Raw genomic sequence first — 12,583 nt, forward strand, 5'->3', positions numbered from 1 at the left:
ATTTATATTTATTCTACTATATGAGCGCCTAAAGTTCACATTTATAATACAAAGCTCTACAGATCCCAAATTAACAGTTACTATCTACTTTATGTGATTTTGGATGGCATATATATCTTTCGAAAAACTATGCGAAAAAAATATTATTGAAAAAATTGCACAATCATTACACACGTTATTAGAGTTGAATTACACACTTTCCGAGTGAATGTCTAATTAAAGATATAGTGGTAGATGACAACTACACTACTAGTCTATGAATATGCAAGAAATAAATGACACCATCATAGTCGGGTTTTTTTCTGTTTTAATGGCTAACACACACACAGTCAATCTATGAGGAATTTCAATTCTAGATGAGTGTATACATGGCTTTATTACATCATAATAGCAAAACAAACTGTTGTAGTTTTTAAAATCATTTTTTTTAAATAAAATGTTTGGCTTAATGTTTGTTAATTTTAAACTCCTTATTTATACTCACCATCAAGAAAATATTGCCTTAGTTAAATGTTTACATCTATTTATTTTCATATATGAAATGTTGTTTATGTTCCTGAAGATTAAGTAAATAATTTGATTACTGTATATTCATTATTTTACAATAGCATTGTTTTCGGGTTGTTTACATTTGACGAAGTTTCATCTCAACAAAGTCTAGAGAGTTAAAATAGTCTGTAATGCTATACCAATGAATTCCTTTCTTATAAACACGACTCGCCCATTCACCGTTGACGTTAACAGTGTGACATTCGTTATACCACCAACCACCTCTCCTGTCTACAGCACAGTTTCCATCTGACCACTCATCGTTATCAGAGTCAATGGTTGTAAACTTCTTGCCTTTGTGATCTCTAAACCAGTCATGAACATTCCCACCACTAAATGACGTGAGGCTCATCTTATACTTTGCTGCTTCATTTTCTACCTTAAAACCTCTGTACACAGCGTAGTAGTCTTTACCTTCATACTTCATGTCAAATCTGAGTTCATTATAACCCTGTGTTAGACAAAAAATTAGAAATATTTAGACATTGCATTGTGTTTGAAATATTGTAAGTATTGATCCCTCTATAGTATATGAGAATTATACATATTGATAAAAAAAACGTAACGAAAATCTATAAACAATATGCACAATTTCCCAAAACATGTTATTACAATAATACACACACTGCTTGAAAACTTTCTTTGTAAAAAAAAATATTAAATCAACTTATTTTGATAGTTCCTGTATCTACCCCATCATTAAAACAAAAGACGTCTGTTGAGAAAGGAAATATTACATTATCTATTGCCTGATTACATTGCAACTTAAAAATATATTCCCTTACAAGAATTACTATTTATATTCAATTTACGTATGGCTTTTCTAGAACTCCCTCCTTTTCATTAATCTCCTTACATTGCCTGCCGTTGTATCACGCTAGCAGGTAATAAACCCATCTTCCCTTACAATATATATAACTTATGTACTTTTCCTTCTTTTGTTAAGCTATATAGCCCTAATTCTAAATCTTACAACGTATCTTATTTGTATCTCTATATGTATGTTGTGTAATGGGGTTAATATAATAAAGGTGAGGGCAGGCGGGAGGGTGTGGAATAAAACTGTTGATAAAACCGGTAGAGGAAGAAATGACCGGCGGAAAATATCCTGCTCACTGCATTACACTATTCTTCAAGGTTCGTTACATAACCACGATCTTTATTATATAAGCTGTGTTACCCTTCCTAAAAATATCTAACTTATCTGTGTATCGTTTATCTAATAAACACTTCGGAAATCAACGGATCAAGACACTTAGCTTTTTCACGATAAAAATAACAACACGCTATGTTAATTTATTCATCTATTAACATACTGCATGTGCAGTAAATGCACCTTCGTCATATAAAGTGAAGATGTATAGTATTTGTTTCGTTAGTTAGCTATTGTTTTGTAAAATTTAAAAACTCAACGAAATAAATTACTATGCATTCGCCATTAAAATAGCACGTTACTTAAGTTAATCTAGGTCAATTTAAATGTATTTTAAATATTCAATGCCGAGACTGATGATTTAAATGTGTATTTCAGTGACTTGTTTACACCAGACGCAAAGTCCAATCGTCATAAAGATTAAATAAAATTATCAACATGAATTTATTAGTAACTGTAAACAAGTGTTTGCTATATTAATAGCAGAAATTTCAAGACTTTGCATTCACTACGTATCTCCACATTTGCAGCTTATATTATCCATCCATCTATGTATCCCCTTTTTCAACAGTCCATTAACAGTTTTAGCCAGATTCAGTACATTCTACCGCTTATATTTGCCATATATCTTCATCGTTCAATTCTTGAATTTTATTTATTTATTTTATCTCCACCTCAGCAATGCATCTAGGTCAAGTTGTAGCCTACATTATGGTAGCAATGCAGAGCGTGTCTAAAAGAGCATCGCATTTTTTTCTCGATCAGTATACAACCTCTACGGCGGCTTTATACTAAACTCGTTTACAACCTCGAATGTATAAGGTTTACGGTTGGGTAATATATATTTAACTCTTAGCTTCCGAGTTTCTTGATCACAACACCTTAGATACGCATCACCGCCTCTGGTGTCTCACAAATCCCTCTCCTTTCTGATGTTTTTGCCCCCATGACCCCACCCCTACAACCCTCGTGCCCCCATGACCCCACCCCTACAACCCTCGTGCTCCCATGACCCCACCCCTACAACCCTCATGCCCCCATTCCCCCACCGCTACAACCCTCGTGCCCCCATGACCCCACCCCTACAACCCTCGTGCTCCCATGACCCCACCCCTACAACCCTCATGCCCCCATGACCCCACCCCTACAACCCTCGTGCCCCCATGACCCCACCCCTACAACCCTCGTGCCCCCATGACCCCCACCCCTACAACCCTCGTGCCCCCATGACCCCACCCCTACAACCCTCGTGCCCCCATGACCCCACCCCTACAACCCTCGTGCCCCCATGACCCCACCCCTACAACCCTCATGCACCCATGACCCCACCCCTACAACCCTCGTGCCCCCATGACCCCAACCCTACAACCCTCGTGCCCCCATGACCCTATCCCTACAACCCTCGTGCCCCCATGACCCCACCCCTACAACCCTCGTGCCCCCATGACCCCACCCCTACAACCCTCATGCACCCATGACCCCACCCCTACAACCCTCGTGCCCCCATGACCCCAACCCTACAACCCTCGTGCCCCCATCTCTTTTCGTACCATTTATTCTGTATGAATATGGTTTCTATTGCTCCTTTTTTGTATCGGTTTTATTTACATAACTTTCAAACAAACATTGTAATGATATGTTTTAACACTAATTTAATAGTATTTTATATCTACTGTCTATTGGTCCACAGCTTACATGACCCCATGACCCCATCCGTCTATCCCCCCCCCCCCTAGACCCCACCTCTTTTCACATAGAGTTGTTCCTGAAAGTCATCTTTAAATGGTTTTGTTTACCTTTATTAACATGTACGAAACTATGCAAATTCTTTCATGAGAACACTGCTAACCAATTGGTGACCTTTAAAACTCCACCGTATCCCTACACATCATTATAGCTTCACACCTACCCACCCAAAACATGTCTGTACTAAGCAGTCAAATAATCTTAGCTACGACTATGCACATCGATCCTGAAACACCAACCTTTACCCCCTCCCGCTCAATCACTCACATACCAACCTGTTCGGTAACCCCCCCCCCCCCCTAACGACCTCACCCCACCTGAACATCAGCTTTGATTTGTTTGTGTTTTTTTCCTGATATAGCTAGTATTGTACAGCCATCCGTGACGACAGTTTAAAGACGACAATGAAAAGACCAAGCTGAGCCTGTTATCACCTCCCCTTATTTTTAAATCGTTTAAAACCTAAATTATCTTCCCCTAATAGCCGTAAATAATTCGACCGAGTTCTACGATTGTAAACAACTCACCAGACTGGTAGGGTTGGGGTGGTAGCGACATGGTCTGTTGGGTATGCATGGAGAGTGAGAGAGGGGGAGGTTCGGCGTGCGTCTACGTCTTGTCCCGAATGGTCGCCATGAAGAGAATTATATACGTAGATGTTTATTGTACAAAATGAAATCCACTTAAACCTACTTTATTTTCGACTTTTCTACTATATGTTATAATTTTCACGCTTGTTTTTGGTAAAATGTTTCAAACCAGCCTTTGACCACTTTTTTTAACCAACATGCTTTAAACCCAATGTATTTTATGTATTTATTTACTTATTTATCTATTTATTTATTATATCATATGCATCACTCTAACTACCATGTAAATATCCCCCTAAACGGCATGTTATGTTACTGTATTTGTTTTAAAATTATAAAACACGATAACATTAGGCCCAAAATTAGATTGGACATAATGGTGTCTGGTTTGTTATCTCAGTATAGTTATACATCACATTGAAATAGGTTAAATTACTCAGGAAATAGATAATTTAAAATTTATTGAAGCGGGCTACAAAAATTGTTTGCGGGGAATCCCTTTTTTGTCTAGTTCCGCAATAGATTACACAAACGTATGAATGCCAATTGTAGTACAATATCCTTCACTTACCTAATCAGTTATTAACTGCTAGTCAATAATACCCTCTCCTCTAAAATGTATTACTCTAGTTCTTTAATTGCTGTCCTCTCCTTTAAACTTTAACCTTTTACTATTCCTACCCATTTCCTATTCATAACACTAAACTTTACATATCGCTAACCATTTTATATATTTCTCTATGTACTGGTGTCCGTTGAATACTAAAATCTGTCAGTGTCCTATTGTAGTTTTTGTTGAGCCGGAGTAATTTACAGGGGTAGTTAATCTGAGAAAATGATAGGGGGATATGACTTGAGGATAATTAAAGAGGGTGGCAGAGTTTCATCCAGGCATCTCTTCGGGGGGGGGGGGGGGGCAAAAAAAATTCCCTGACCCATAAAGATAAAATCAAAACATTTTTTCTAGAGTTGAGATATTAAAAAAATAAATAAGTGTGTCTCATCTACAATTCAGAGATCATATAATAATATAAATAATATGATATCTGGCGATGAATAGGACAAGACTTTTGTTTACCGATAGTAAGCTAAAAAATGTTTTCCGTTAATAGACTACCTTTAACAGTTTATACGTGCAAGTTATGTCAATTGAGATGATGTATTATAGTTTGTCAATTAATATTTTATTTTAGTAAAATATAAAAATCACTCAACCAAAAAAAAGCGTGTTTCATACGTACTTACCCGTGTCATAATAGTTACTACAATGTATTTAATCGTCAATGCAAGTACTAAATTTAAAAGTAGACACATTATTGAAAATCACGTAGAAGAAATTATGATCAAATTGAAAAATTGATGTTGAAACGACCCCATGTTTTGGGAAACAGTTATCACATAACGTAAACTAACAAGCTAGAGTATACAAGTATCGTATAAAGTGATTTTTTTAAGAATAAGAAATTAAATGATGCCATGTACATTGTTCAGTGTGTGTGTGGTACAATAAACTTAAAACAGTCCCCCTAAAACACATTACTCAGTTTTACTTCGTAATGTTTTAGTACAAAATTCAGTTTCCATGCATATTTTTAAAGGAGCCATTATTTCCTTACCGAATCTGTCAATTGAGAAATGACGTCGTTTCCGATCCAAAAGTCTCCAGATGTTGAACCAAATCCGTTTTTATAATCGTTCCATGTTCTTGTAAAGTTCACATCACCTTTGATACGTCTCTGTAAGAAAAATGGCACCGCTACAATAAAGTCCTAGCAAGTTGATATAATTGATTCCAAAGATTAATAATGATTCAAATTACGCACGAGATAGCATATTAAACTATTTAAATAATCAAAACGCTTATCTACGAAATAATAGCATTGATAAAACTACGGTTAAGTGAGTTGATTTGATTTATTCTAAGGTTTAATTATCTGTGAAATATATTAGGATTCTAGTTATTTCATGCAACAAACAATTTACATAAAATCAAAGCAGTCGTTACTTTATAAGACCTAATATTCTTCACATTAACTCTCTAAATATTTCCAATACTTTGTGTATTAGACAGTTACAAATATCACGAGATAAACTTTAGCGTTTGCTTCTGTTCTAACTCGAAACCAAATAAATCCCCAATTTTATACATACAACAGAACGGATATTTTACAAATACATGGTCTAAAAAATGCACTAAACACTATTGTAGTTTATCACATTTTGTCTATTTTATTTTAATATCCTAAATTTTTATTCAGATCAACAAAATAAACAAGACTACTAGATTCAGCTTTTCTCCCCAAAACTATGAGATATATTAACAATTCTGATAAAATATATATTATACAAACATTGCGTATGTAGTTCAACTAATACGGTTTTTTTCTTTAATGTGTAGCTAAGTGTCTATCATTGTGTATCATACATCTTTTTTCATCAACACAGTTAAAATTATATATCGGAAAAATGATGAATGGCTAAGAAAAATGACAAAATAACCTGTATAATAATCCATCCTCCGCCGTCAGTCTTGGTATCACACAATGTTCTTTTGACATCTACTCCAGCCTTATTCATGTCGGCTAAAACACGATCGTTCATGTTAGCACATTTTAACTGGAACCAAATTCATTTAGAATATGTTTATTTATTATTATTAGTTGAAACGGAATGAAATTAAAACATACACGTTAAAATATTCAGACAGCTAAACATTTCTCTTTTTCTTTAATAATAATAATATTGTATTAACTACATAAACATTATCGCCACACATCACACAACTACGAAGAATTATATACATTCACATGTATGTATGTATTGACATACTCATATATGTTTGTGCGTGTTTGTATTTGTATAAGTATAAATATATTCGCAGAAATATTTTTAGTATGTGTTAAAGTTATTTTACCCAGATAGCCCATTTAATATACCGTTTACTTTCTAAACATTGTCGAGACAAGGAACGAATTTCTGTAAATGTGCGTTCTAGTACAGCAGCAGCAGAAGTAAAAAGTGGTGATGTTATTATTTTAAAGACATTCGACTAAATCATACTTTTATAAATATGTATCGATTATGCATTTTTCTTTTAAAATAATCACCCGCTAACATTTGTTAGAATATTATCTGAATGTTAAAATATTTAAAACATTCATGCTTTTCAACTTTTAACGAAACTAAGCAAAGTAATGATGTAAGGCCAATTCAAAAACAAACCATGCCTAAATAAAATAATTTAACTTTAAACTACTTGGGAGCATAGTCATATGATATGGCGGAAATTTCAAATCGGGACATAGCAGATTTTGATCTTAAGCAAATTATATTTAACTTACGTATTCACTTTCATTGAACACAGGACCACTTAATCTATGTAATCTACTGACTAGAAAACTAATTTGATCTGATTTAGTAATCAGGTTTTGAACGGTATTATTCATCTTCTCCATACTGGCATGTATATCAGTGTCTGTATTGTTTAGTAGTGATACAGCTGATTTTAAATCACTCAGTGTCTCTGACTGTGTCTCTGACATTAATTTGTTGCTTTCCCACAGTTGTTGAATGCTTATATTTTGACGTTGTTCCAATATCGCTGTGCTATTTTTTAACAATTCGTTAGTTAAATTTAGAAAATCTTTTTTAAAATCTTGCATGGTTTTCTTTAGAATTTCACTTTGATTTGACCTTTGCGACAAACTCTGTATATCAAATGATACATTAACAAAACTGTAGTTCAGTCTCTCCAGTTGTTTGTGTAAAATATTGTATAGACTTGATACGTTTTGTACAGAAATATTGTGTATTTGAAGTGTTTTATTGTTTGCTTCTATCTGTTGAGTTGATTTTAGTAATTTTTCAGTCAAGTTGTATTTAAAATGCGTGAACTCTTGATTTGTGTTATCTAAGGTGTTCAATCTGTTAACAACGTTGTTCATTTGATTTTCAAGTCTCTGAATTGTAGACCCTTGGGCAGATAACAAGCTATTTAATCTACTTTCCATGACATTGGTAAGGTTAACTAAAGTTTCATCACTCTTCTCCTTTGTTAATTCTGTTGTATGATAACTAAGGTAAGAACGTTTGTCATCTGTTAAAAACTGTAAATTCATCTTCAAGTCAGCACTGTGTAACTTATCAGAATCTTTAAATGTTTTTAAAAAATCTGACATACTATCAATTGTTTTATCAAACTCTGGAGCTTTAGCCTCTAAGGTCATCACCATCAACGGCTTACGATTAACTTGGTCAACAGTTTTTGTTTTATTTTCTTTCATCTCAACGAGACCCCTTTTATTTTTGTAATACACATCACATCCAAACACTGCACTAAAACAATCAGAAGGTTTTGTAAATGACACTTTTAACTCTCCAATGACCTTTGAAAACTTTCCATCAACTTTTGCTCCAGTTACTTTATAATCTCGAACTCTTGAATCTGATTCTGATACAGACGCCAACACAATCTTCCGCTCTAATTCACTGATCCTATATACTGACATGTTGACAAGAGCTGAGATTTTATCTTCTCTTGTGTTCTCCACACAATGTAACTTGACACAGAATAAATCTCTACCCTCTATATAGTATTCCCTTTCCAATGAAATGTCAAGTCCTGAAAATATATAAGTATTTTATAAAAACTTGTAAGCATAAAATATGGCTAAGTTTGCTTTAAATTGAGAAACAAAAAGCAGTAATATCTCTCCAATTACCATCATGTCTATGTGCTTGTTTGAAAAAGAATTTTTTTATCACCGTAAGTTATTTTTTATATAAGTAGAAGTTTTAAATAAACATGTATCCCATTGTTAAAGCATTTATGTTGTTTTAATTCCAATAGACAAAAGATCGATCACACACAGATGTTCTACACTACTTCTCATCACTGTAAGACAGCTTTACATTTATGTCAGCTTGAGACAAAAAATATTTCTGGCAACATAAGACTAGTCTGCCTATATTGTAACGATTAAACGGTCACATCACGTACTTCATCTTTACATCTCTGGAGCATCTTATAAATTATTACAACTTCAATATATACACACATTATAAGTGTAATGCTACATAATACTGACATGTTAATAATATATTAAGGATGTTCCGTTAACAAATGCACTTTATGCTAATACGTTGCGGGTATTATAATATGCTGATCGATTGTACAAGGTCCTATTATTATATAAAATATTTGATCAATCGTGTACTTATAGTGCGGGGGGGGGGGGGGGGGGGGGCACGACGTTTAGGGACCAAATCCCGACCAAAAAAACAATGAATTTTCTTTTCATAAATAATGTTTTTCGTGCTCCTTGATAGTGGTTTTGTAAAAAACAAACAGGTCTAAGTCAACTATAGCAGTGATTGTTCTACAGTAACTAACTCATATGTTGCGTAGAATAATTATCATTAAAAAAGTTTTTAAAAACCCACGTTTTCTGATTGAACTAAAAAGTAGAAAATAAATGCTATACATCACAATAATGCAAGCGATCACTCTACTATAAGCGATGAAAAACGAGGGGCGACGAAGTAAACGTTTTTTATCGGTCATTGTTAATATAAGATGTAAAAGTTATATTATATAAAGTTATATTACTATTGATTAGATAATACTATTGACTTTTATTAGGGAGCTTGTAGAGAGTCAACAGTATTAGAAACTAAGAAAATCACGGCGCCCCACGTTTTTCATCGCTTATAGTAGAGTGATCGCTTGTGGTGATTTAATGTGTATGAAAGGTGAATACGTGGAACGGGTCACTGCGTGTGTGTATGTGGCATGTAGTGAGACGCGAGGCCGGGTGTGTTGACGTGTATGTTGTTGTACGGAGTGAACGAGTGTACAAGGGAAGCGACTGGTCGGGTGACAGCGGCTGTGTTGTGAGCGGGAGAAAGGTGGTGTGTAGGAAGGAATGCGGGAGGCAGTTGAAGGTTGGGCATGAAAGGAGGCAGGTTGATTTGGTGACTGAAGGATAGAGAAATAAAGGACTGTGATATCTGGCTGCAATTGTGTTGTGCATTTCTTGGATATTCAGACACCCTCACATCGCTTGCATTAATGTGATGTATAGCATTTATTTTCTACTTTTTAGTTCAATCAGAAAACGTGGGTTTTTTAAAAACTTTTTTTAAGATAATTATTTTCTACTTTTTAGTCTTTGTCTGTTTGTTTGCATTAAAATCTTGCTATCGATTTTATTTTTTGGCATTCACTTTTTTTTTGGGTAAACGAAGACAACTCGTAACAAACACGTGCCTTTTCCAACCGACGTTTCTTCTGTGTTGCCGTTTCTTTCACCATTTTGCCCTCGCGTGCAAACCATTCGACCATAACCATTCTACTTCATTTGTACACAAACCTCTACTCAGCCAATCGCTTGCTTGCTCCTTCAGTAAGCCAGAAGAGGGAAAGTGGGTTGGCAATCGTGTGCCCAACCACTCGACCATATCGTCTCCCCCATACTGGCCACCAGTTGTTCCGGTTGTTTGTACACAAACACCGCGTGACCAAAAACTCAGTAAGCCAAAAGAGGGAGAGTACCGAACCTTGTTTTCATCAAATTACAGTTACTGGGTTATGTCCCCTTTCCCCCACGTTTTTGTACAATTATATAGCGGTCTAAAATGATCAAAAAAATGTTTCCATGGATCAATTTAGTAATATTAACAATTGAATATTCTATGGTCATCGGAAACAAAGCTTCCCTGAAAAATTTAGCGCGGTAGCTAACTGGGAAGTGCCCGAAATATCGATCGCAAGATTTGATTGGAGAACCAAACAAACAAACACACAGACGCGAAAGCAAGTTAAAGAAAACGTGGGAAAAACACTAGCGCGCTAGACGGTTCGGCGTAGTGTAGACCAAACTATTCCTTCATATGCCGAAATTACAGAAATAGGCGAATTCTTCTTAACTTGTCGTATGAAACGTCAGGTTTGAAAAGGCAATATTAATTTATTTAAAAGCCTTTCAATTCAATTGCGTGTACGCTTTTATTAGGGAGGAAAAACGTGCACACATTTAACATATATCAATTATAAAAGTGCAACATAATCTTCCCCTCTAATTTACTGAAATTATCCACTGAAATATTAACAAGAGCTGATATTCTATTATCTTCTCTTTTATTCTCCACACAATGTAACTTGCCACAAAATAAATATTTTGCCACTGTGTAGTGTTCTCTCTCTAATGACAGGTCAAGCCCTGAATAGATGTTTGTATGTTATATTATATTACATTAAGGTGCAAGTCAATGGCAATTTTAGATGTGACAAGCTATTAAAGAATAACTGAACATTAAATACATTAAGTATTGTGCGATAGGCAAGAAAAACATATTTACTACTTTACCTTTGATCCAAGTTAATTTTGTAATGATCATCAAGCTCAGAAAAAAGATCATTTTGACCTTTTTTTTAAACAAAATAACTTCTAGTTAAATAAAATAAAGTATTCTGCAATGCTTGCTGCAATTTATTACACAAGCAAAGATGAAGCAGTCAGTGCCGTTTAAATAGTCTGAGTGTAGAGGATGTGACCTCAATTACTTAAAATTGCGGATGCTGTCGCAGGACTTGACCGTTTCGTGGAAATTTATCGCCATGGGTTTTAGGACACATCCTCTTTTGAAAATGAGCAATATTCACATAAGTGTAATTTCCAAAATATGTTCCACTCGACCGCAAGTGTGACAGAACGAATTAATTAAACTATCTTAATCCTAAACATTAAGAAAAAGACCAAACCAAAGCATCCGCCTAAGCCTAAAACGTAACACAAAACCAAAATCAACCCTATCCCTATCCCTATCCCTATCCCTATCCCTATCCCTATCCCTATCCCTATCCCTATCCCTATCCCTATCCCTATCCCTATCCCTATCCCTATCCCTATCCCTATCCCTATCCCTATCCCTATCCCTATCCCTATCCCTATCCCTATCCCTATCCCTATCCCTATCCTAACCCTATCCCATTCCCTATCCCTGTCCCTGTCCCTGTCCCATTCCCTGTCCCTGTCCCTGTCCCTGTCCCTGTCCCTGTCCCTATCCCTATCCCTATCCCTATCCCTATCCCTATCCCTAGCCCTAGCCCTAGCCCTAGCCCTAGCCCTAGCCCTAGCCCTAGCCCTAGCCCTAGCCCTAATCCTAGCCCTAGCCCTAGCCCTAGCCCTAGCCCTAGCCCTAGCCCTAATCCTAGCCCTAGCCCTAGCCCTAGCCCTAGCCCTAGCCCTAGCCCTAGCCCTAGCCCTAGCCCTAGCCCTAGCCCTAGCCCTAGCCCTAGCCCTAGCCCTAGCCCTAGCCCTAGCCCTAGCCCTAGCCCTAGCCCTAGCCCTAGCCCTAGCCCTAGCCCTAGCCCTAGCCCTAGCCCTAGCCCTAGCCCTAGCCCTAGCCCTAGCCCTAGCCCTAGCCCTAGCCCTAGCCCTAGCCCTAGCCCTGTCCCTGTCCCTGTCCCTGTCCCTAGCCCTAGCCCTAGCCCTAGCCCTAGCCCTAGCCCTAGCCCTAGCCCTAGCCCTAGCCCTAGCCCTAG

At 36.4% G+C, this 12,583-nt stretch overlaps 1 protein-coding gene across 1 annotated transcript; it reads right to left on the reverse strand.

Annotated features, from left to right (window-relative positions):
• Window positions 1-548: 548 nt before the first annotated feature.
• On the reverse strand, window positions 549-6,648 carry LOC131939967 (ficolin-2-like). Its single transcript, XM_059298495.1, has 4 exons — window positions 6,538-6,648; window positions 5,655-5,774; window positions 769-1,000; window positions 549-556 (listed from the first exon to the last, which is right to left on the reverse strand). The coding sequence occupies exons 1-4, from the start codon at window positions 6,637-6,639 to the stop codon at window positions 549-551; spliced, it is 462 nt and encodes a 153-aa protein (XP_059154478.1). The 5' UTR covers window positions 6,640-6,648.
• Between the last annotated feature and the right edge of the window lie 5,935 nt (window positions 6,649-12,583).

This window comes from Physella acuta, unplaced genomic scaffold, assembly GCF_028476545.2.
Source record: "Physella acuta isolate Inbredline_101_S28 unplaced genomic scaffold, ASM2847654v3 ptg000306l, whole genome shotgun sequence".
Classification (NCBI taxonomy): Eukaryota; Metazoa; Mollusca; class Gastropoda; family Physidae; genus Physella; species Physella acuta.

Coding starts and splice junctions, on each gene's coding strand:
- LOC131939967 (XM_059298495.1), bottom strand. CDS start 6,639: ATGAACGATCGTGTTTTAGCCGACATGAATAAGGCTGGAGTAGATGTC. Junction 5,775..6,537: donor GAGGATGGATTATTATACAG/GTTATTTTGTCA, acceptor TTTTTCTTACAG/AGACGTATCAAAGGTGATGT. Junction 1,001..5,654: donor TTTCTCAATTGACAGATTCG/GTAAGGAAATAA, acceptor TGTCTAACACAG/GGTTATAATGAACTCAGATT.